The 26,618-nt window shown below is 43.9% G+C and overlaps 1 protein-coding gene across 3 annotated transcripts in view; it reads left to right on the top strand.

Annotated features, from left to right (window-relative positions):
- The window catches only part of DIP2B (disco interacting protein 2 homolog B), a 596,277-nt gene that overhangs the window by 375,412 nt on the left and 194,247 nt on the right, over window positions 1–26,618 (top strand). For all 3 annotated transcript variants that reach the window (XM_030198260.1, XM_030198261.1, XM_030198262.1), the window contains 7 exons: window positions 18,264–18,373; window positions 18,998–19,100; window positions 19,864–19,928; window positions 23,053–23,146; window positions 24,411–24,530; window positions 25,716–25,830; window positions 26,231–26,370. In XM_030198260.1, the coding sequence (XP_030054120.1) occupies window positions 18,264–18,373; window positions 18,998–19,100; window positions 19,864–19,928; window positions 23,053–23,146; window positions 24,411–24,530; window positions 25,716–25,830; window positions 26,231–26,370 (747 nt within the window). The remainder of the gene's footprint in view (window positions 1–18,263; window positions 18,374–18,997; window positions 19,101–19,863; window positions 19,929–23,052; window positions 23,147–24,410; window positions 24,531–25,715; window positions 25,831–26,230; window positions 26,371–26,618) is intronic.

Consider the following 26,618-nt stretch of genomic DNA (forward strand, 5'->3'; position numbering starts at 1 on the left):
CAGTAGGCTAGCATAAGTCGTGAGCAGCAGCTATGGTGATTTTTCAGAATAATCAGGAGATTCTGCAAGTGGCCAACCAGCTGAGAGCAGCAGATCCCTTGGTTCTATGAGCTGATCCTCTGAACAGCATATAAAATGATCCTATGAGCAGTGTAGTTAGTGTAAAACAACCTGAAAGGACCCATTAAGTCAGTTCTGTGAGCAGCAGCTCGGCCAATTCAGAAGCTGTCTACCTGAATCTGTTGAGCAAGAGACAGCTTGACTGATTTTATGGGAAGCAGAGTAGCGGAATCTGAGGAGCAGAGAAGTTGTTTCTTTGAATAACAAAATTGCTATTTCTTTGAGTAGCAGTCTATTTGCTTCAGTGAGCCACAGAGTAGCTGTTTCTGAGAGTGGAAGACCAGCTGCTTGTGAGCAGCGAGACCCAGTTGATTTTGGAAGGTAATGAACAGCCAAATCGGGGAATAGAAGTCCAGGTTATTCTAGATACTGAAGAGTAGCCAGGAAACATGGCGGGCAAAGCCATTTTGAGGTTGAAAGGATAATGGTAGCTGACCCCATAAGGGGAAGGATAGTATGCACGGTAATCCACCACAGATTTGCAGGAAAAACACCAGAGAGTGTATGGGTGTAAGCGAAGCCCAACCTGCAAGGTCAAACATAGCTGATTGGGGGGTCACGTGATGCAGTCAGGCTGAGAAGACGCTCATCTGCCCCGCTGTACCTCACCAGTGTATAATCCGCAAAATTACTGATTCCTAAGTTCCCCCCATGGAACATAAAGAGGGTTATGAGGCTGTATTTGGAGGAGTTTGGACGGCCCAAGTCATCAGGTCCACGGGGGCATGCCGGCGAAGACGCCACGGCCCATCAGAGACCGCGTGCAGCCAGGGAGCCCCAAGATGGCGGTACAGCAGTCCTCCGTGGTTACACTGCAGGAGGAGGTGATAAGAAAACTAACCAAACAACTTACAGCAGTACTGGGTGACTGCCTCTATAAGTTACAGGCCTCTGTCGATGATATCAAGGAAACTTTTGAGCAGCAGGCAACGCGATTACAGCAGGCGGAGGAACGCATTGGGGGACAGGAGGATCGATCGGAGGCCCTTGACGGTTGAGTACAGGCAGTGGAAGCACTAACACAGCAACTGGTGCAAATGACGGATCATCTGGAGAATTGAAGTCGACGCAATAATGTGAGGCTAATCGGCTTACCCAAGTCGGTGCAAGACAAGGAGTTGCGGGACTTTATTGAAACGTGGCTTCCTACGTATCTAAATGTTACCATATCTCCCGGCTCTCTTCAGATTGAATGGGTGCATCGGACTGGGACGACCAGAGAAGAGGAGCAGCGTCCGAGAGCGGTTTTGGCACGAGTCCTGAATTATGCTGTTAAGAGAAACTGATGCAGGCATACCGTGTGAAACGTACTGTGGAATTTAAAGGAGCAAAAATTCTGCTGTCTCGTAACAAAGACGCTGGATGGGCCAACAATGCAAAACTTTATTTGCTAAAGGGATTCGCTTTGCTATGCTATTCCCTGCAAGGGTTCAGGTAACCCACGATAATAAAACTTTGTTTTTCACTGACCCGTTGGACCTAAAATCCTATGTGGATAAGCTGTAAGTGGCACTCTAATGCTTCTCTGCGGAAATCCAATAACTGATTCTTATTTTGCTAAGAATGGGGAGAGACATGGAGGTTGAGATACCGCACTACTACTGGGAGAAAGAAACTGAACATTTTACCCATCAAGTTCCTGGTCGACTTGTTGACATTTTGGAAAACAGCTTATGTTTTTAGGCTGCTTGTATCCCCTCCCAAATTAGCATGAACCAGCCATTCTCAGCTGGGAGGAGTAAAAGAAACCAAATCTACTTACATTCCAGAGATCATAAATCCTAAAGTCATGCAAGCTCGTCAATCTCTGATAGATTCCAGAGTCATACAGACTTTATCAATCTCTGGCCTTTTAACCCATTCCATAATGCATAACTTGTGCTCATATACACTTATTTTTATTATTCTCAAGCATTCCTCCGCGAGTGATTTCCTACAGCCTCACTCACTGCGGTACTGCATGAAGGGGACTCCTCTGGATTTGATCAGTTCTATTTGGGTGGTTTAGTTTGGTTGATCGGGGATGTTTCTTTTTACGTACCGTGTTTCCCTGAAAATAAGACATCCCCTGAAAATAAGACCTAGTAGAGGTTTTGCTGAATTGCTAAAAATAAGGCCTCCCCTGAAAGTAAGACCTAGCAAAGTTTGTGTTTGGAAGCATGCCCGCCGAACAGAACACCAGAGCATGCAGCTGTGATTCTATTTAGCCCGCCGCCGTTGTCCCCTACCTTCACCTTCCGTTGCAGAGCAGCTGCATGCAGGACATGAAGACCGTTACCTGCCGCCAACCCCGATGTTCCCTTCCGCGGCCGTCACTTGTAAATGTGCAGGCAAGGCATCAAGAGACCCGTCGCCTGCCGCCATCCCCGTTGTCCCCTACCGCCAGATGTAGAACTGCACACAGTCTTATCCCGTCGCCTGCCACCATACCGTACGTTGTCCCTGCTGTGCGAGTCTGCTGTGATGAGCTCCCCCTGGTGGCCAGAAGCTGTAATACTGTCCCTGCTGTACAAGTGGTCCAGGAACTGCTGTGAGAGATTGTTACAGTCTCCAGACAGTGTGTGGGAGCCAGGTACTTTACAGCCCTTGTTTTTTTGTGGCCCTGTGTGTGAGTCAGGCATCCAGTGTGTCACTTTGATTCTTTAGGGGGTGTCTGCTTTTCTGCTGAAGGGTCTAAAATACAAGAAATATACAGTGCTGGTATATTTTTACCCCTACCTAGACATGAGCGCAAAAAGAAAGAGCTATTCCGTCGAGTACAAGAAAGGAATCGTGAAAGACTGTCGGGGTAAAAATCTTACTGCTTTCTGCAAAGAGAAGATGTTGAGTATCCGATTGGTCCGAAAATGGCGAGCAGATTACGGTAACCTCAATCAACAAGTGGACAACGGAAATGTTAAAAAGCGCAAGTGTGGATCAGGTTGGCAACCATTATTTTCCAAGCTGGAAGACCTGATCTGTGAATGGGTTGTTGACAGCAGGGGCGTATCTGAGGTTCGGCGGTAGGGGGGGGGGCACATTATAGCCACCCCCCCTACCACCATCAACCCTCCCCCCTACTGCCGTTAACCCTCCCTCCCCCGCCTACCGCCGTCACCTACCCCCGAGGTCCGCTTCCTCCTGCTGGCGTTTTAAAATATTGCTTCAGCTGGCGGGGGACCCCAACCCCCCCGCCAGCCCAGCCGCGGTCTTCTTTAACTTCTTCATCCTCGTCGTGCTGAAAGCTGCATGCATCCTTAGTTCCAGTTGGACGGAGGCTGACGTCGCAGCACGTTGTAACGTCAACGTATTGCGACGCCAGACTCCTTCCAACTGGAACTAAGGATGCATGCAGCTTTCAGCACGACGAGGATGAAGAAGTTAAAGAAGACCGCGGCTGGGCTGGCGGGGGATTGGGGTCCCCCGCCAGCTGAAGCAATATTTTAAAACGCCGGCAGGAGGAAGCGGACCTCGGGGGTAGGTGACGGCGGTAGGGGGGTCCGGGGTGAAATCTGCGGGGGCCCAGGCCCCTGTGGCCCCACGCAGATACGCCCCTGGTTGACAGGAGAGCAAAGGCTTTGGTTGTGAATAGGGCTCAGATTCAAGAATTTGCCCTTGCAATGGCACCACAGTTCGAAATAGCCCCCGAAGAATTCAAAGCATCACAACACTGGCTGGTTAGTTTCCTTCAGCGAAGTGAACTGTCTTTAAGAAGATCCACAACACTGTTTAGGCTGGAAGATGCTGAAATTATTAAACGTGCATTTGCATTCAAGTCCTTTATTGATGACGCTGACTTCTCTAAATACAGTCTTTCCAACATGATTGCTATGGATGAAACTGCAGTGTTTATGGGCCAAGCATCTCAAACAACAATTGAACAGCGGGGTGCCTCCTTAGTGTACATTTCCTCCACTGCTTACGAAAGTGCACGTGTTACCTGTATTTTGGCAATTCGTCTGGATGGCACTAAAGTCCCACCTTTAATAATTTCTAAGGGCAAGAAGGATAAGATTGAACGTGTTTCAGGCATTTTTATTCTTGAATCTGAAAAGGCCTGGGCCACACAAGCAGTTATAAGGAAGTGAGTCTATTTAATGCTGCCGCTTGTTATGCGAGGGAGCCAAAGAGGTCTGCTAGTGTGGGATTCAGCCAGCACACACCGCGCTAAAGACATGAAGAAATTTCTTCACGAAAGAAAAATAGATCAAATAATGATTCCCGCAGGAATGACGGCCTATCTCCAGACTCTTGATATTGCAATAAACAAGCCATTCAAGGACAATTTGCGCGTGGAAATTAATGACTACATTGAAAATAGAATGGAGAGAAATCAGCGTGGGAACTTTGTGAAGCCTAAACTGCAAAAGGTTGTGACTTGGGTGAAGAAGAAAATCACTGACAGTTGCATTGCAAATGCACTACGAGCAGGCTACCTTGACAAGAAGTACTCATTTAAGGACAGTGCTATTGCTAGACATGAGAGATTTGGGCCAATGATTCTGAAAGAAATGGAGTCACAAGAAATTCACCAGGAAATTCAGGGTTTGGATTGTTATGATGATGTTCCAGAACATGATGACATGACTGTCATTGAATAAATCTTGCTTGTGTTCATAAATATCGGGATTGGTAAATGTACCATAGATTGTTGTACATGGAAATAATGGTAGTAACAAGAAATTCTAGATAGGATTCACAGTTTGTCTGGTTATGCTGGTTTGTGATGACAACTACTGTACAGTATATAATAAATGTTCATTTTTTTTTGTTCAACAATAAATGTGAATTCTTCTTCATGGAAAAATAAGACATCCCCTGAAACTATGACCTAGCGCATCTTTGGGAGCAAAAATTAATATAAGTACTGGTTGGTTTTGGTACTGGGGGGGAGGGGAAGAAGAGGGAGAGGGGAAGGGTTGGTATGAGTGGGAAGCTGACTGGAATTAGGATTGTTGGTATTACAACTGTGATATGTGTATGGGCGGTATGGTGTTGGCTTGGGGAGGGGGGCCAATCAGAAGGCTGGCTGAGGACATTAGGGTAGGAGAGGGGAGTCAGGTCTTTTTTTAGGATGCAAAGTATAATGGTGCAAATGTTTATGGTACCTCATGGGTGTCTCCTTCGGTATTTCCATGAGATATGGCAGGGTGGGGGGGTTTTATACTTCTTTATACGATACAGGTTCGTTCTTGGAATCCCTATGCGAGACCTTTTTTGATCGGCTGCAGTTGCCTAGACTCACTGAAGAGCAGGTGGCGACACTCAATGCGCCATTAACTGGTAAAGAGTTGCAGAGAGTCATCAAGAGATTAAAACTGGCTAAGGCCCCGGGTCCAGATGGATTGGGGTCTGAATTCTACAAAATTCTTCAAGATATTCTTATACCTCCGTTTATTGGTATGTGTGAGGATATCCGGGACTCCCAGATAATTGGCAATACATTAAATCATGTTTATATCACAGTACTACCGAAGCCTGGAAAGGACCCTGAGCTGGTGGGATCATATTGCCCCATTTCCTTAATAAACCAAGATCTTAAGATTCTGGCGGGAGTCACGGCAGATAGGTTAGGAGCATTCCTTCCCACTCTCATACACCCAGATGAAGTGGGGTTTGTATCGGGCAGATTCGCATCAGCTAATATTTTGAAAGTGTGTAGAGTGTTTAGAGTATTACATGAAGGGACGAGGCAATCTGGGGATGCTATCCTGGCCAGCCTAGATGCTGAGAAGGCCTTCGATAAAGTGCTGTGGCAATACTTGTTCTGGGTTCTGCAGCGTTTTGGTATATCGGGAGCTTGTTTGGACTGGGTGCAGGTATTATATAGTAATCCCTCGGCCCAATTTATCATCAGCGACACACTTACGTCCCCCATTGCTTTGGGACGGGGCACTAGACAGGGTTGCCCTCTCTCCCCATTACTGTTTGTACTGTCCTTAGAGCCGCTGGCGGCCCGAATTCAACAGGAGAGATTAGAGGGTATTCAGGTGGGGGAATGTGAATATAGGTTGAATTTGTTTGCTGATGACATGCTACTACTTCTTAATAATGCAAGAAATACGCTGCCAGTGGTGATGGGACTTATACGAGAATTTGGTGAATTTGCGGGACTCCGTATTAACTTTGCAAAGTCGGAAGCCCTGCCCGTCACAGCTCCCTGTAGTAGTACTTCCTTAGTGGACTTTCCTTTGGGATGGGCAAGATCAGGGATTAAATATCTGGGAGTGTATCTAAGTGCAGATTATAAATGGATGTATAGGAAAAAATTATTGAGAAACTTGAAGGGATGCGCAGATTGTGTGCACGATGGAATGATTTCCAAGTCAATTTTCTGGGCCGAGTTGCCCTAGTGAAAGTGATACTCCTACCTAAAATATTATACCTGCTACAGATATTGCCTTTCTGGGTCAGGCAGAAGGAGGAGGGGCTGTATCGGAGTATAGTTAGTTCTTTTATCTGGCACTCAAAGCATCCTTGCATTGCCTTTACTAAGTTAACTCATGCTAGGGCCAAGGGAGGACTGCAGCTCCCAGATCTAATTTTCTATGTTTAAATCTATTTTATTGAATGGTAGTCATAGTCTACATCACATTTTACACAATTCTTCCATATATATTTAAAACCAGGCATTTAACAAAACTTTCATCATATGGTTGTGCATATTATAAGCGAGTGCTATCGCCCTTTCTCTTAAACGTCTAATAACAAGAACATCTGTATTGATAGCAGTCACTATATATCTGAATTTGGTTATCTTTTATCCTTTTGAAAACTTTTATCTCCCCCCCCCCCCCCCCCCCCCGTTCCTTTTTGAATTAAAGCAAATTAGTCAATAGTTCAGTATGTGGCTACGTGCTGCAGATGTCATTGAGTCCCAAAACGGACTCCAGCGCTGCTAGAACTTCACACCAATCTTTGACTCCAAGTCCCTTATAGACATGCGCTCCATGCATAATAGAAACACCATACGAGTATGCCACTGTTGCCATGTAGGGTACTGATAGGATAGCCATTCCGCCAAGATCGCTTGTTTACCAACAATTATCGCTCTCTGTATAAATGCAGTATATCCTTTTTTGGAGGACACCCCCAAGTTTGGATGTCCAAATAGCAGCAGTGGTTCATAATGCCATGATTGTCTCCACATTCTGGTAACACAGGCTATGATTTGTTTCCAAAATTTCTGTATACCAACGCAAGTCCAAAACATATGGCCCAGAGTAGCTCCTGGATTACCACATTTTGCACAGTCTCCCCAGGGCGATAATCCCATATAGAATGCCTGTTTTGGTGGGATGTACAAGTGTAGAGCTATTTTATATTGTAATTCCCAGTGGGTCGCAAAATCTGTGACTCGTCTTATCTGCAGGATATGAGATTTCAATTGCTGTTCCAGGATTGTTATCTGCAAATCCCCAGCCCACAAGTGTGCCAGTCTGCGATACTCCAGTTCTGGGGTTGTATCCCGTATATGTCTGTGATGATATGACATCGGTACTCTCTGCTGTGAGTCCAAGGTACAAGCTGAAGAGAGTTCTTCTTGAATATCCTCTGTCATCGATGTCCATGGTAACGAAGAGACATAGTGGCTCAACTGTCCATAGTAAAATTTGTCACTGTCCAGTAGTGTATATTCGTTTTGCAAGTCTGGAAATGTTCGGATATGGCCTTCTCTAGTCACCACTTGTAACAAATATACTATTCCTTTTTGTTTCCACTTTTGAAATACAGAGTACATTTGACTTGGTACAAAGGCAAAGTTATCACAGATTTGTAAGTACAGTGTTACTTTTATATCAAAGTGGTGTAATCGGCACACCCATCTCCATACTGCTCTAGCTGTTGTCATAATCCCAGAGTATTTTAAAGTATATGGTATGGGCGCACCTGTAGCATGTAAGTAATTACTAAAATGTAACTTCGGGGTAAGGCTCAATTCTAGGGCTGTATTTGTGTAGTCACTGGTATTCCTATACCAGTCATTTATGTGCCTCATTCCGCTAGCAACATTAAGATAGCGGAGATTTAAGAGTCTCAACCCTCCATATTCCACTGGTATACTTAAAGAAGTAACAGATAGACGGGCCTTTTTCCCTTTCCAAAGAAATGCTTGTAGCTGTTGATTCAAAATCTGTTCTTTTTTCCTCAAATACAGTGGGATAGTTTGAAAATAATAAATCCATCTGGGGGCTATAATCATATTAAATAATGCTATTCTCCCTAGCAACGATACCGGGAGTGCATTCCAAGTTTGTAAACTCAATTTTGTGTCTGTAAGCAATTTTTGTAAGTTAAGTTTATATAGCTGTGACAGCTGATCTGGAATGCGGATTCCCAAATACTTAATAAATCTCTTCTCCCAAGTAAGGGGAAAATTATTCTTCCAATCTTGGTTATCTCCCTTAACTACCTCTAACGCTGACGATTTAGACAAATTTAGTTTAAGACCCGATAGTTGCCCATATCTGTTTATTTCAGTTAATAGGACCCGCATTGATCTAGGTGGATCAGTGATAGTCAACAGCAAGTCATCAGCGAAAGCCAATACCTTCACCTGCCGTCCTGCCACCGAGATTCCTGCAATGCTCCTTTGTTTCATGAGTGTACGTATAAGCGGTTCTAATGGTATCACAAACAGGGAAGGTGAAAGAGGGCAACCCTGCCTAGTACCCCTCATAATCTCAAACTCTTTTCCTCGTAGTCCATTAACTAACACTTGTGCTCCCGGTTTGCAGTAAAGAGTCTGAGTCGCCCGCAGAAGCCAGCCTGTAATCCCCATAGCTTCCATAGTATGAAATAAGTATTCCCACCCTACCCTGTCAAATGCTTTATCAGCATCTAGGCTCACTACGACTGACGGGATCTCCCCCTCCTGGCTGGATGCCATCGCCAGTAACAGGCGGCGGACATTATGTGTGGCTTGCCTGTTTCGAACAAAGCCGACTTGCTCCACTCCAATTAACTTGGGCAGATATTTTGCAAGTCTTTCCGCCAGCATTCCTGCCAACAATTTTGTGTCTGTTCAACAGAGATATTGGTCGGAAATCTTCTGCTCTATTATGTGGTCTTACTGGTTTTGGTATTAATGTGATTAAAGCTGAGTTGTCATAGCGGGGGAAGCCCCTCCTCTCTATCACCTCCTCAAAATATTATAGTAATGCAAGTTGTGCTTCTAGGGGTAAGCTTTTGTAATATTATAAGTACATAAGTACAAAAGTAGTGCCATACTGGGAAAGACCAAAGGTCCATCTAGCCCAGCATCCTGTCACCGACAGTGGCCAATCCAGGTCAAGGGCACCTGGCACGCTCCCCAAACGTAAAAACATTCCAGACAAGTTATACCTAAAAATGCGGAATTTTTCCAAGTCCATTTAATAGCGGTCTATGGACTTGTCCTTTAGGAATCTATCTAACCCCTTTTTAAACTCCGTCAAGCTAACCGCCCGTACCACGTTCTCCGGCAACGAATTCCAGAGTCTAATTACACGTTGGGTGAAGAAAAATTTTCTCCGATTCGTTTTAAATTTACCACACTGTAGCTTCAACTCATGCCCTCTAGTCCTAGTATTTTTGGATAGCGTGAACAGTCGCTTCACATCCACCCGATCCATTCCACTCATTATTTTATACACTTCTATCATATCTCCCCTCAGCCGTCTCTTCTCCAAGCTGAAAAGCCCTAGCCTTCTCAGCCTCTCTTCATAGGAAAGTCGTCCCATCCCCACTATCATTTTCGTCGCCCTTCGCTGTACCTTTTCCAATTCTACTATATCTTTTTTGAGATACGGAGACCAGTACTGAACACAATACTCCAGGTGCGGTCGCACCATGGAGCGATACAACGGCATTATAACATCCGCACACCTGGACTCCATACCCTTCCTAATAACACCCAACATTCTATTCGCTTTCCTAGCCGCAGCAGCACACTGAGCAGAAGGTTTCAGCGTTTCATCGATGACGACACCCAGATCCCTTTCTTGATCCGTAACTCCTAACGCGGAACCTTGCAAGACGTAGCTATAATTCGGGTTCCTCTTACCCACATGCATCACTTTGCACTTGTCAACATTGAACTTCATCTGCCACTTGCACGCCCATTCTCCCAGTCTCGCAAGGTCCTCCTGTAATCGTTCACATTCCTCCTGCGACTTGACGACCCTGAATAATTTTGTGTCATCCCCGGAGTACCCATCAGGTCCTGGTGCCTTGCGCAGTTTAAGTTTTTTAATCGCCTGTTGCAATTCTCCCAGAGTCAATGGTGCATTTAGCACAGTCAACTCTTCATTCTTCAACTTTGTGAGTCCCGCCTTGTCTAAATATTCGTGTACCAAGCTTGGTTCTGGTGGAGTGTTGGCCGAATAAAGTGAGATGAAATGTTTAGTAAAAGCTTGCCCAATTTCTTTTTGTGTGACTATAATTTTATCTGTATCATCCTTTAACGCAGCCACCACCCGAGGTGCACCCCAATTTTTGATAACTCTAGTTAATAACCTCCCTGTTCTATTACCAAAACGTTGCAATTTATATTTATAATAGATCGAGGATCTGGTCTCATTTTCATGCAATAAGGTGTTTAGAGTTATTTGGATTGCTTGCAGATTCTCTAAAGCAGTTAACGTGTGTTTATGTGCATATATTCTCTTAGCTTTCGCTAATTGTTTTTCTAGGCGCAGGATGTTTGCCACCCGACGCTTTCCCCTGATATTACAATAGGCTATAAGGTCACTTCTCAAGACTGCTTTCGAGGCAGACCAAAACAAAGATGGGTCTGCTTGCGCATGTTCCCTATTATTAAAGGCATAATCACCCCACTTATTTGCCAAGTATTTCTGAAACAGGGGGTCATTATGTAAATATGCTGGGTATCGCCATCCTACTCCTCCAGCACCCCCGCTTGTGACCTCAAGATCTAGCCACACTGATGCGTGGTCTGATATTTCTTCCGGTCCTATATGAGTTGCCTTTACCTGGGAAAACATAGATCTTTCTATTAATATGTAATCTAGCCTCGCTAAGGTGCCATGTGCCCTGGATCTATGTGTGTAATCTTTTTCCCCAGGATGTATCACTCTCCAGGTATCTATTAAATTTAGAGCTTTTGTGAACATTTTCAATCCGTTCGCCCTCTGTCCTAAGTAATGCAATGAAGTGGGATTTGAGGTATCTTCTCTTGGATTAGATACTAAATTAAAGTCACCCAATACTAACAATTTATGTATTTTATGTTGGATACAGCTACTTTCTAGTGATCGGTAAAACCCTGGGTCATATTCGTTTGGGCCATACACCCCTACTAATAAAAATTCAGTGCCCTGTATCCATACCTTTAAAAGGAGAGTACGCCCGTGCTTCCCTTTCTCCACTACCGATATTTTACATGCTAGTCCTTTTCGGACTAATACCGCCACTCCACCTCGGCGCCCTTTGGCTGCTACTGCATAGCATTCCCCCACCCATGATCTTTCTAATTTTGCATGTTCCGCATCATTAAGTCTTGTTTCCTGAAGGCATACTATATCAGCCTTGTATCTTTTTAAGGCTATTAAAATTTTATTCCGCTTTATAGGGGACGTTATACCCCCCACATTCCAGGATATTACTCTAATTGGCATACTATGAAAGTAATACTAGTATTCCCATCATCACCACCACATGGAGGCACCCTCATGTTCATTGAGCACATATTGTAATTTGTCAGATTTCTCATAGGCTGTGCACATAAATATTCTATTGGTAGGTTTCTAGACAAACATTTCTTACTGACTATCTGCCAAAGGTTTTTCCCCAATCTATTCCCCCTTCCCCCTCCCATCCCCCCACCCCATTAACCCCACATATACCCTTCTTCATCCACCTAAACTAGTCAGGTGTTGAAATAAGGACCTCAGTGAACATTAGAGACCCCAAACTCCACAGATTAACCAAATATGCATACATACATTTACTCTTAAGGTTCAATACATTGCAACTCCCACAGAACGCTCCTGCACAATGGAAATAAACTTAGGTTCAAACAGCATCAAGGATGTTATTTTCTGCGAGAGATTTTTTCGCATCTGATACTGTAGGGAATATTTTCCACTGGTCCTGTATGAACACTTTTAATTGGGCTGGGTATTGTAATACAAATCGGATTTTCTTGAGTACCAAGGCTGAACAAATTGCATGATATTGCCTCCGCTTCTCTTGAACTGGAGTAGAAAAGTCTTGAAAAATCAACACATTCTTTTTATTGTATTTCAGCGTATCTCTTTTGTGCTTGAATCCTTGAAGGATTTCTAATTTATGGCGATAATTTAATATTTTCGCGACAACCACGCGTGGGCGGTTATTATGGCGATCCTCTGTTCGGCGGCCCACACAGTGCACTCTTTCTACAATAAGCGGTCCCATCGTATCCGTGATAGCTAACTCTTTTGAGAGCCATGTTTCCAGCCACGTGTCAAGGTTTCTTTCAGGGAGCGCCTCGTCTAGCCCGACAATCCATATATTATTTCGACGTGCTCGATTTTCAAAGTCATCCAACAGGTTTCTTTAGTCTGTGAGCTGGCGTTGCAGATTTATAATATCTGGGCTAAATCCATGGGTATCGTCTTCAACGGCTGAGATTCTCGCCTCCAGATCTCCTACCCGGATTCCCAGCCCGTCTAATGTGGTCTGGTAGGCTTCTATTTTGGTATTCAGTGCTTCCCATTTCGGCTCCCATGCTTTCGCGATCGCCTGGGTAAGCTGCAGGAGTTGACTTTCAGTAAACGCAGGCCCCACAATCGCGGGCTCCTCCGCCATCTTGACATCCCCGCTACCTGTTTTAGGTTTGTCTTTTTTCGCGGATTTTTGAGCCATGTCTTTCGGAAGCACTTTGTAATATTTTTCCATACAATGAAGTCGCTTCATAGGTTTTATTATGCGAAGTTTAAATTGTAGTGGAGCCAGGGGTCTCAGAGCTTCGACAGCACGCTGCTCCCTAGCTCATGACGTCACCGGAAGTCCGATCTAATTTTCTATAACATAGCCTCGTTGTTAAGGTGGGTGCATTAATCTTATACTTTGTCAGATAGATATGCCTTGCCTGGGTTCTGGCATAGTTGGTGCGCTGCTCTTGACATATTGTCGGAATTAGGAGGATCTTGCTTCCCTACCTTTGATGTGATCAGGCGAGCATGTCACTTCCCGAGTACACAATTGTTTTCGTTTCTTACAAGTAAGAGACTACTATAGCTCGTTGGTGAGGTCGGGGGGCTCCCCGGTCTGCTTCACCAAGTTAAATAAAATCTTTCAGGCTATGCCAGCTTCCTCTAATCGTCTTTCACAATGGCACCAGTTGATAGTAGATAATCGACCCTCCCTTCATATGGAAGGACTGGCCTCAATTTGGAGCAGGGATGTTGGTGAGACAATCTCTCGGGAATCTTTGGGGGGGATCTTCGAGGCTATTCCCAAGGTCTCGGTGAATGCCGCTCTTCAAGACATCCAGTACCGCATTCTCTGTAGAGTGCATATCACTCGCCAAAGAGGGAAGGAGATGGGGCTGTGGAGTGATGACACATGTATAAAATGTCATGGGGTCCCGGGCACTATTTTGCATTCGTTTCTGGAATGCCCATCTCTTTTGCAATTATGGACCCAGTCCTTGGCAATTATCGAGTGCATTTTAAATAAGCCACTGGAATGGTCCTGTACTGCATTTCTTCTACGTGATGAGACACAGCTACGGGGGGAGGGTTGAACAAGGCCCAGTGTCATTTTGCCTTGCTAGCTGCATTGTTGGTTAAAAAAAAAAAAAGTGTGTACACTGCAGTCCTGGGTGGATACGGCACTCCCCTGCATAGCTCAATGGACATACCTTATGAAATAAATGGCAGAATGGGTAGCCCTACAATACCCCTCAGCTACATCTAGGAGGCAGAGATTGGTTAGAGACATATGGAACGCCTACTCACGACTAGCGCTAGAAGAGATCAGGGATGAATCCCGGACTGTATGAGAGAGATATCCATTATTGGCGCTGTTGTTTGGTTTGCGAGTGAATATGGGAGACCTGGGTGGGAGGGAGGATAGAAGGGGAGCGGGAGGGTTCAGCTGGGCAAGGGGACTAGAATAAAAGTAAAAATGAGGAGAGGAGTAGAGGTTCATTACGTTTACCTGATTGCCTGGAGTTCTTCTGTTTCACAAGGCATTTGGTCGTATTCAATTCTGTTATGTACTTAATGTGGCATAATGCTTCAGTATAATGAAAGCAGAAGGTGTTGCATGTATCTGATTCAATGAATAGATATTACGGTTGTAATTCTGTGACTTTCTTCAACTGAATAAAGATATTTTTTTTAAAAACAAACATAGCTGATTTTGGGAGCTAAACCTGACTAATCCTGCTAGGTAGTAGTCAGCTGTGCAGCGAAGAGCAGTAATTTTAGAAAGCTCTGAAAGATAGGCATAGTTGAAACTGTGAGACTAAAACAAGCCAACTCTAAGAGAGTAACCTCAGCTGTATAGGAAAAACGAATGCCATTAAAAGAGCAAAAGTAAGAATTGAAAATCTTAGGAAAGCAAACACAGTAGACTATAGGAGGTGAGAGACACCTGAATTTGAGAGGAGAGGATAGGATCTGGGTAAATTTGACAAATTAAACATCTACAACAGTGTGAAATAGGAAGTAACAGTCGGTTTTACTCCAGAAAAATACCTGATGCTGTAAGAAGAGAAATTTGCAGTTGTAGCTGAATGAAACACAGCCTCTGCTCAGAAAAAAAACAAATAGGATGAAAGTTTGTTGAAACCTACTTGGTCAGGTCACTAGGACAGATTGGTTGCAAGGCTGAAAATGGTGATCAGAAAGAGCTCACAAATTTACCCCTAAATTTAGAGAGAATTAAACATAGGGAAAGTCTCCTGAGGCAATACTGGGAAGTCACCTGAATTTTGGCAAGACCCAAAGTCAAGGGATAGCAGTATTTAATAGCTTGAAACGCCTTGCATTTTTAATAAATCTTTATAAAAGAAAATATGGGAAGCCACTTGAAAGTCAAAGACACTGGAAACCAGAACTATAAAGAGTGGCCATAACAAAGAGCCGCCATCGAGGAACTGCTGTGGAGCAAGAGAAAATGGTGGATCTGAACTGGAGATTCTGGTGGGGAAGGTAGCGAGCATATATATCCATTGTTGGAAGCTCTGAAAGCATCCCAGTACAAGCAGCTAAAAAAGAGTGGTAGAGTTTAGAAATAAAACTGAAATGGCAGACACTGAGAATGGTAATGCTCAGCAGAAAACCAGGGCCGGTCTTAGCAAGTGCGGGGCCCTATGGCAGACCAATTTGATGGGGCCCCACCCTAGCTCCACCCCCACCCTAGCTCCAGGGCCGGCCACCCTCCCTCCGAGCTCCAAGGGCCCCCAGCTCCAGGCTTGTCGATCCTGCACAATCAATGCCAACTGAAAGCCATGTCTTTTTCACAAACACAGATACACCCTAATCCACTATAGAATAAGTAATAATAAACTTTCTATTTAGACAAAAATTAAACTGAACCCCCAAGATGCCAGACTCTGCATACAATGCAACACCACAGAAACAGAAAATGTCCCCTAGTACTATGCAAAATTTTAAAGACAGCAGATGTAAATTTGAAAAAAACTAACAAATACCAATCACCCACTTACAAATTAACAAATAGAATAAAACAATATAGAAATAAAATACCATTTTATTGGCCTAATACATTTAGCTTTCAGAGGCCAAAACATCCTTCCTCAGGTCAATACAGTTTAGTACTGTTACAGTATCCTATCCTGACCTGAGGAAGGGGGTTTTGTTCTCCGAAAGTTAGCCAAAATGTATTAAAATGAGTCCAATAAAAAGATTACCTTGTTTACATGTTCTATTATAAACATTTATTATTAACACAGCTACAATACTACTTTATCCTAAAGCAAAAAAAATAAAAATTTATTATTAACACAGCTACAATACTACTTTATCCTAAAGCAAAAAAATAAAAATATATATTTTATTTACAGTTTGTTGTCTCTGGTTTCTGCTTTCCTCATCTTCTTTTCACTGTCTTCCTTCCATCCAGCATCTGTCTTCGCTCTCTCTCTGCCATCCAGTGTCTGCCCTCTCTGCTGTCCCCTCTATCCAGTGTCTGCCCTCTCTCCCTGCCCCTTCCAACCACATCTGCCCTCTATTTCTGCCCCTTCCATCCACCATCTGCCCCTGTCTGCCCTCTCCCCTTCCATTCACTGTCTGCCCTTTCTATCCCTTCCATCCACTGTCTGCCCTTTCTCTCTGCCCCTTCAATCGACCATTTGCCCTCCCTCCCTCTCCATCCATCCAGGGTCTGCCCTCCCTCTCGCTCCCCCTTCCATCCAGGATATGCCCCTTTTTTCAGCCCCCAGTTCCAGCCCCACTATCCCACCAGTCCCCTGTTTCAGCCCCCAGCCACTTCTCCCTATCCCCTTTTCAGCCCCCCGTTTCAACCCCAGTCCCCAGCCCTTTTCTCTCACCAGTCCAAAGCTTCAGCCCCAGCCACTTCTCCCTATCTCCTTTTCTGACCCCAGTACCCACAGTTTCAGCCCCTGCCCCTTTTCAGCCTCCAGTCCCAGTACTGGCCCCCTTATCCCACCTACCCTCCTTTTCGCCCCCAGTTCCAGCCCCCTTCATCCACATGCCTTGTATTAGGGCCCCCCTTTTCAGCCCCAGAACCATTCTCCCACCTGACCCACGCATGCCCCATTTTCCCACCAGCCTCAGGCATGGCCCCCATTTCCCCATATGGCCCCTTCTCAAACCCCAGTTCCAGCCCCCTTCTCCCATCTGAGAGCCCCCTCCCCTCCTCCCATTCGAGAACCCCCTCGCCTCCCCAGTCCCTGGCTTCTGCCATCCAAAAAACCCACTCCCCCCATCTGAGAACCCCACCCCACACCCTTCTCCCATCTGAGTCCCCCCGACCCACCTACCAGCTCCGTTCTCCTGCTGCTACCCACTGCCTTTAAAAAAAATTTGAGAAGCAGCGGAGTGGCAGGCAGTGCCTCGCGTCTGCCCTCCCTGCTAGTAAAAATCTTGACGTCGTCGGGCCTTCCCACACTGAGACCCGCCCACCCTCGCGGTAATAGGAAGTTACCTCAGAGGAGGGTGGGGCTCAATGTGGGAAGGCCTGACGACGTCAAGGAGATTTTTACTAGCAGGGCAGACGCGAGGCAGCGCTGCCTGCCACTCCGGCACTTTGCAAAATTTTTTTTTAAGGCAGGACAGGGTGTGGGAGCAGCGGGCGGGGCCCCCTTGAGCACGGGGCCCTATGCGGTCGCCTCACCCTAAGACCGGCCCTGGCAGAAACAGTGAGCTTCCCTGTCCTGAAGCTTGTCACCTCAGAAATGCAACAAAGCGTTCCCTGCCTGAAGCCACAAACAAGTTATGTGCCCAGGTTTAACAAAGGCAAAAGCTTAAATGCCACTGACAAAATGAGTGAAAGACACAGATAATCACATCTAAGCACCAAGAACCAACGAGAAGAAAACAAATCAGAACAGGCTTACCACTTGTAGGCTGTCTTCTAAAGAGGGGTGTTGACATCCTGAGGTGAAGAGGGGAGATCTCAGAGACCTCAGATATACCACAGCTCCAAATTAAGACCTTTTTCTTTTTAAAGGAGCATAAGCTGGCAAGGCACTTTCAACTCAACTGAAGTTCAGGTATAATTGACTTAGGAGAAGAAACCCAACGAGACACCCCCAACTTGATTGAAACCCAGCTTTGAAACTAGGTCAGGAGAATAAACCTAAAAAGGCACCCCCAGCACAACTGAGTACCAGCTCAAGAAAAGGCACTCATAGCCCAAGTGAAAACCAATGAAACAGCCAGCTCCAGGAGCTGTATGGTTGGTCCGTCATCCATTGCTGGAGACGGAGAAATTTTGAGTGTTTTACACTTGCATGGTGCACTTGAAGAGTGAATCACAAAAATGCTTTCTCTTTCTCCATCCACTGTATGATGGACATAACCCACAACTTCTGGACTGATATTGTAGGATGCTAAGGAAGAGAAGATAAATCACTCATTCTGTATCCCACGTTATTCCCTGCCCTACAAGGGGCAGTACTTCACATTTAAACTTATTCTCTGTGTTGCATACTACATTAACCCTTTCTTTCACTTCTGAGATAGGCTGGCCCAAGCTCAAATGGGTTGTGACAGACTCACGGTATCTTTCCAAGTCACCAAAAGACTGGCAGCCCCACATATCTGCAGCAGGCACGGAACCAGCATACATTGAGGTAAACCGGAATACATAAGCCATTTTTTTTGCAGCAGGGCTGGGATGAGGTCTTCTTCAGTTTACTGACTTTAAATCTAAAATTAAAACTGACAGGAGAGCAACAAGGTTCACATTCATTTGATTATACAATGTCATGTAGAGAAAGCATGATCAATTTGGTGAAATTTGACTTAATCTTTTTCTGTTCGAGTGAAATACTTATTGAACAAAAGGCTGTAACAATAGTTGTGCTGATGTTTTAAACTGTATGAAAAGAGACTGATTATTGTGAGCTACCATAGCAAGAAGCAGAGTTTCATAAAATCACATTTGAACATTAGGGATTTTAACCTTTCTAAATTTATATGCTAGCTGCATTTTATGGGTTTTTTTTAAATGGTAAAATAGAGAAACCATGGAGGCTCTTAACAGTGTATGGCTATCTAAATTTTGATAGTACTGCTCTGGGTCTGCTTTCAGCTTGTTTATCCTAGAACAGTGCCATACACTATATTGGAGCTTTCACCTGTTAGTAAATCCTAAATCCTGCCCTGAATGCACAGATCTGAAAGTCACAGTTGAGAGGATTGTACTGCACTGGGAATTTATTAATACTCAGAGTACCACCTTTCCTTTCTCCTAGTACAAGACAAGTAAAGAAGGCAGTGTGATGGGAGTAACTGTGTCCCGGATTGCAATGCTGTCACATGCTCAAGCACTCTCTCAAGCTTGCAACTACACTGAAAGTGAGTCCATAGAAAACATATCGAATGTACAGGGAGTTCTACAGCATGCAGTTGTTTAGCTGAAACTCAGTGGAAAGGACTTTTCAGTGCCATTGGCACCTGGTGGTCACCAGAGTTCAGTCTGAGTCCATGTCTAAGTGCAAAACAGTGTGCATATTTTTGTGTCTTTGGCTTCCAGTGCTACACCAGCACATACTTCCTCCTGTGTCCAGCCCAGTCATCTAATTTCTACAAGTGCAGCAGTGTGGCATGCTTTAGGAAAGAGATGTGCACATAGGTGTGGGTGGTATGGGAGGTGAAAGAGAATATGGGGTATATGGTCACTGGTGAGAGGGCAACATAGTATATGTGTTCAGGTAATGGGAGTGTGTGTGTTAAATGGGTTTTTGTGGTGCAGTGGTGAGGAGGTATAGTTGAGTGCAGCTTGGTACACCTGCCTGGTCAGACAGACTGGTGCAATCTCCTCTGCTATTGCATGCATACATTGTGCCATCTTTTGCTGCTATAGTGTAAGTGACTGAGTATGTGACATAAGCATGATGACATTATATTTCTATGATTATTTAGTGTGGACAGCTTTTGACTGTTTTAATGTACACAGTATCAGTGTCTGCCATTGTTTAGCTATGCTTCTACTTTTTTAGTGTTTCCTCAAGCTTCCTGAATCATGTGTACCAAGAGGACATGAGCACAGGAGACTTCTCACCAGAGCCAGAGTGTTGCTGTGCCTTTGCTAAGTTGATGTCATTCTCTCTTTCTATAGGTGAGACAATAGTGAATGTGCTAGATTTCAAAAGAGATGCAGGGCTGTGGCACGGGATACTCGGGGTAAGTACAAGCAAACCTGTGGCAAGTCCTTGAAAAATATTTGTATTGTAAGTTATTCTAACTTCTATGGTCCTCATATTCAACTGGCGATGATCAGTGTTTTGCTGACCACCGCTGGCGTTAAACCCAGAAATTCAGTGCCAGACCACATCTGGGCACTAGCATTGAATTTCCGGGTTTCCGGAGCCAGCTAACAAATAGCCGGTTAAGTGTGATATTCAGCACTTAACCGGCTATGAGTTACCGCATAAAGATCGGACTTATGTGGTTCACCTGGCCGGCTATGTGCTGTATATCGGCACTTGACTGCCCAAGTGCCAACTGTACTCTGTAACGCCCCCCAAAATAGCTGGTTTTCAAGTTTGGCACAAACCGGTTAGCGCCCCCCCCCCCCCCCCCCCCCCCCCCCCCCCCCCCCCACGAACAGGTTCAGTTTTATTTAGTATACTACATATCAAATCTATTTAAGCAGTTTATAATGATAAAACTATGTAAGGGAATCTAATAAAAATAGAAAAGGAGATATGAATAGGAAAACACAAAAAGGAGCTGGGGTACAATTCAGCATAGCAAGGAAGGGGGATACAAGGGGAAACATAATTAACCCTAGAAGAGATGAAACAAAGAAGGAAGGGTGTAGGGGAAAAAGACAAGATTTAACTAACGCACATCCCAGGGCCAACAAGTGACTAATAACAGGCAGTCATTCTATCCAACTTAGGTGGCCATAAAGACTTTATTGAAAGTGTTTTCAAAGCTGGCTTGAAATTTTCAAGCAAGAGTTCAATTCAGTCATCATAGGGTATGGAATTGCAGTGAGTGGGAGTGACAACAGAAAAGCAGGTGGATTTGACACGGTGAGAGTGAATTTGTAAGTGAGTAGGTACAATAAGTAGGTGCTGATTGGAGGAGTGCAAGGAGCATGCTGGCAAGTAAGGGATAAGTTACTGTTTCTGACCAGTTAAATCGCTTTGAATATCGACCCCTATATAAATAGGCACATGTGTTTCTTCATACATTCACACTGCTATAATAAAGTTTTATGCAGTGCTGAGGTAGTTGCTTCAGAATTTGCCCCTTTTCTCAGATTAATAGGAACCTTCCTTTGTTCCTTGGCATACCCTGCTAAGTGTTGGCTTGCTCTGTGATTAATCATTCCTTTCTAGGTTTTATACTGCAGGTCTGGGCTATTAAGGGCACCTGCTTTTCTGTGATAAGACACCAGAAACTTCTGCCCCTCCCATTGAGTTCTGAACTAGTACAGGTTGCTTTTCGGCAACAGGACTGTAGGCTTTGTAAAGCTGCTATGTTTGGCAGGGCACTCCGCTCCTCATCTAGTAGGGCTCCAGGCTACTCAAAGCGCCTTTTGTGCAACCATTACAACCCATTGCTGCAGGTTTCTGTCGCTTGCTGCATGATAAGTAAGTAAAACTACTAGGAAGAGAGAAGAAAATAGTGGTAGAAACTGATGTGGAGAGAAAATGAAAAACTGGAAGTGATGGAACTTAGGCAGGAAGGGAATGCAAGACTTAAAAGAAAGGGAAATTTGAGAGAAATAGGAGGTACTGAATTGGTGAAAAAGGTAGCACTCTTGCCCATGCCGATTCCAGTCTCAAGATGGCTGCCGGGACCTCCCTTGGCAGTCTCAGAAGCCATTTTCTGTCATGTGCAGGAGCAGGAAGAAGTGGAGATGCTCCTGCACCCACTACCCACCAATGAAAAAGTAGGCCAGGAGGGGGCTGTTACTGGGGAGCTGCTGCTAGATCTGGGGAGCAGTTTTGTCTTTGGCATCAGTTTCTTCTGAAACCGAGTGGTCAGTTTTGGTCTCAGATCCTGGTTTTGGCAGAACCCAAAAATTCTGATTTCGGTTGGGCTCTATATCTAAGTTAATGTCTCAACACTAGGAGGTGCTTGCAAAGGAGCACATCTGCATGTAGCAATTTTTCCCTCAATTTTTCCTAGGAAGGAGAGTTGGTACTCTCGTTTTCTTCTGGCCTTTTGTCCTTGTAGTAATGAGTTTCCTGCACAATATTGTATTCAATATGTTGCCATGTTATCAATAGGCCTTTTTTTTAATACAGGTTATGGCCTTGTTAATCTTATTTATCATGCTTTTTGCTTTTAGTATAATCCAGCTTAGTTTTTTCTGTCCTTTAAAGGGGATGGGATTTTATATGTAATATTTCTGTGGTTAAGCAGTTTTCATATTATGTACAGGTACTTATTTTGTACTTGGGGCAATGGAAGGTGACTTGCCCAGAATCACAGGGAGCTGCGGTGGGAATTGAACCCAATTCCCCTGGTTCTCAGGCCACTGTACTAGCCATTAGGCTGCTACTGCACCCTCCAGCAAATATATGCATTTTGACATAGACTGGTAGTGCAACAGCCAACACCGCCGCCTCATTATCTTTCTCATGCCTTTTTCTCTTCACTTGGCTTTCTGTTTTGTTTTAAAGTAAACTATTCTTTATTTATTTATAGCAGTATTTATATCCAATATTTTCCAAACATGTTTGGTTCGACGTGGCTTACAAATATGATAACCCAATAAACATGACTTAAAAATTGAAAAACAACTTAGCTTTTTCAAATTCGTGCTCAGGAAATTTCACTCTATGGATTACCACTAACTGTGGCCAAGTTTCGCTGAAAGTTGAAGCAGTTCAGGAATACTGAGTGATCTGACACCTTGATACAGTTTCAGACGAAACTCTGGCCACAGTCGGTGGGGATCCATAGATGAAATTTCCTGAGCACAAATTTGAAAATGCTAAGCTTTTCAATTAAAAAAAACAATCTTTTATTGTTTTTCAATTTTTAAGTCATGTTTATTGAGTTACCAGTGAAGATTGGCATTGCACCAGCTTTTAATGCTTTTTGTGGGGAGGTTTTTTGCCAATCTGAAAAATACCCTATAATGTTGCCACTTTAATTGGTGGATTCAGGGTGGAACAAGGGTTCTAAGGCTTTTTCCTCCTCTTCAGCAAGCTTTGGTGACTAAGTTATCACTATAATTCAAGCCTAAATGATAAAAGCTGGTGATTAAGAAGAGTGTATATAAGAATATAATCTCCTCTGTTTTTGTATTGCTCTTATTTTCTTTCCTCTCTGTTCTTTTCAGAATGTGATGAATAAAATGCATACCATCAGCATCCCTTACTCTGTGATGAAAGCCTGTCCTCTCTCATGGGTGCAGAGAGTGCATGCTCATAAAGGTAATACATACTATAGCTTGTCCTATTTCATATTGCACTGTGGTTAGTGATACGTGAGGAGCCCTGTCACTCACTCTTTTGGGCTTGATTTTATGACAGGACACTTATGTGGAGTGTGAAAAAAGGCTCCTCTTTTATAAAGGCAACTTAGGCACCTATGTTCCTAAAAATAGGTTCCCCAAACTGTCCCCAGTAGTAACAAATCTTCTTACACAAATGTACACCTGCTGTAAAGAAGATGCAAATGTATTTTGCAAAACCTGCATGTACATTGCAACTCCACCCCAGGTCTGCCCAGACTATGCACCCAGAAACACCTACATATGGCCATGTGAGAGTGGAAGCACTTTCCATGCACCTCTTTTTTTTTTACACTTTTATATGCATGTAGTGTTTTTATAAGAGCTCTTTTCCACATGTAAAATATGCTTTATGCACAGAAAATGCTTTATAAAATGGTCCTTTTCAAAGCTCTGGTATAGGTTTAACCTGGCAGTTTTAATATATATATATTTTTTGTTAGAGTTCATTGTGGAATAAAATCAATGGACAAATTACTTAAGCATTTGAAGTTTATAAAAATGGTCAGTAACAGCTTAATATTTTTGTTGGTCTTCTCTATTAAAAAAAAGTTTGCTGCCACACCAGTTGCGTATCCACATGGGAGGCCACACACACCCCCATTTAGGGTTCAGTCTCCCCAAAACAGCAGCACTGTCTTCTGTGATTGGTGGGGATCCCCATGCCCTGCCAGCAGAAAGGTCTGACAGTTGGTAACCCTTTCCATGGATCACTGCAGTACCGATGGCCACCCCTCTCCCTCCCACACATATGCTTAGTTTTTGCACATGTGCTGGAAGGAGGGAGGCAGTAAAGCAGTATCCCATGGAAAGAGCCACTAACTATAAGGCTGTTGGTGGAGGATTTTTTCTGCTAGTGGGGCTTGGGGATCCCCACACACTTTGAGGTCAGACTGCCCCCTCTCCAAATTTAGGGTTTGGCCAAGTGACTGTCGCACCTGCTTTTTTTGCCTTATGATATGGCTGTTACACTCATCCATCGTCATGTAGAACTGTATGTTCTTTCCCTTTCTTGTTTCTGATATTAACAGGACATTAATTCTGATCCCCATTATTCCTTGTTACTGAATTTGGCTAACTTACTTCCTTTCATGGAACCAGTCTGGCATCTTGCTTGGGTTTTAGACTAGGCTGGTCTTACTTTAAACTGACAACCTGTTGTGATTTATTTTCTCTTGATACAGCCAGAGTGGCAGTAGTTAAATGTCGTGACCTCCACTGGGCAATGATGGCACATCGGGATCAGAGAGACATCAGCCTGAGCTCCTTGCGCATGCTTATCGTGACAGATGGGGCCAACCCTTGTGAGTGCTGCTTTTCTACTTTGTATCTTATTCCAGAATGTATTTAGTATTTTTTTGGAGGGGAAAGAAGGGACCAGCTGATTCTTTCTGTTTTGTAGCTTCAAGCTCAGTCAGACCCAGAACTGAAATCCAGCACACTACAGCTATAGGTTTTATCCCCTATATTACATCAAGTCTCTGTTCATGGAGTTCAGGGATCACAATGACGGTTTTTAGCCCAGTTCTCTACAGTGCTATTCATTCAAATTAAAGGGCAGTTTTATAAAGGGGTGCTGTGCCAAGATGATGCCTATCTAGAGCCTATCCTATAAACGAAAGTAGCTGTTTATTTTTCTTTAATAAAGAACTGGCATAGGTGCAACCAGTCATTGAGCAGGGACTCTATAAATGTTCACACCTAGATCGCTCAAACATCATAATAAAATTCATAAATTATAGCATTTTATAATTTATACATGTAACTGTGCACCTTGCCCATGTCCCATCTGGGCTCTTCCTGTGTGTGTGCAGCTACCTTCGAACTACATGCCATTTGTATTTAGGCAGCATTTTATAGACTAGTGCTTAGCTGGAATATTGGCATTTATGCACATATGTTCACAAACAAATGTGCATATGCCAGCAGTGTAGTCATTTATGTGTGTTGTTGGCACCCTCTTTATAGAATTACCCTGAAAGCTGCCTGCACAGCCTCCCCCAAACTCATTTGACCTGGGGAATGGAAGATTTGAGCTAGGACTCAAACCCAGGTCTCTGTATGTGCCCTGCCACTGGTCTGGCCCTATATTTAGAATTTGTATGTGTAGAATCTACTGCTTGCTATCGAAGTGTGATTTTGATGGTGCTGCAGGTTCTGGGTTAGCCTGTTGGCTTTTGGACTACAAACTATGAAGTCTGGGTTACAGTCTTGTGCCTGTCCTTGCAGCTAGGTCTGATTTTTGATCCCTTGTGAGAAGGATTGGGGAGAGATTGCTGGTGTCTTTAGTCCTCTCAGAGTAGTCAAAATGTACAAATAACCCAACTGAAGTGTGCAAACCTGTATTATGACTGTTAAGATATGGATATTGTCAAAATTAGACCTGGTTGGTGTTTTTGATGGCTGAATATGGTAATCACTATCTCCAGCATCATAGGTTTGTCTTGGAATTATTTAATTCCTGAAGCCATGTTTTTTTTATTTGCCAGGGTCTGTTTCATCTTGTGATGCTTTCCTGAGTTTATTTCAGAGTCATGGCCTTAAACCAGAAGCCATCTGCCCTTGCGCTACATCCCCTGAAGCGATGACTGTAGCAATTCGGAGGTATTACACAGATGTCCTGAGGAAGAATAGCTTTTTCTGCTTCTGTAGTCACTGTTTAGAAACATTAAAAAAGGATTACTGGCTACAGATAATTGTTATAGCTGCAATATTGTGTGCAGTGTGTAGTCAAGTTGGTCTGAACAGTTTTATATTAAAACTATTTTTGGTTAACCATATGAAATGCTAATGTGTATTGGGGTGGGGGATGGATGTTCAATGGTTTATAGAATCTGTGTTAAATACGCAAGAAATCCATATTCCCAAATGAATTCTCCTTTTAATAAATCATTCTCTCTTGCTAATATAACTTCCCCTATTCTTTTTCTCTATTGTCTACATGGCCTTGGGGATTTTATTTTTAAGGAAGCTACATGCCTTTTTGTGTTTTTCTTTTCTACAGACCTGGAGTGCAAGGCACACCCTTGCCAGGCAGAGCCATTCTCTCAATGAATGGGCTCAGTTATGGTGTGATCAGAGTAAACACAGAGGACAAGAACTCTGCTCTCACAGTACAGGATGTGGGGCATGTGATGCCAGGAGGTAAGAGGCTCTGAAGTTCTTTTGCTTTTAACTTTACACTCCTAATGCCATTTGCTTGGGCTGTGAATAAACACTTCTTTTGTAAGCAGTACACTTGCTACAGTATGAGTGTACAGACATAGGCTCTTCCATTGTTAGCTTAGGTATCTGTGATCTAATTTTCTTCTGATACCCATGTTTTACTCACTTTGCCATCACTGACAGCCCCTCAAAACTGTAATATGCTCAGTGAGTGCTGAAAATGAGCT

This window comes from Microcaecilia unicolor, chromosome 3, assembly GCF_901765095.1.
Source record: "Microcaecilia unicolor chromosome 3, aMicUni1.1, whole genome shotgun sequence".
NCBI lineage: Eukaryota > Metazoa > Chordata > Amphibia > Gymnophiona > Siphonopidae > Microcaecilia > Microcaecilia unicolor.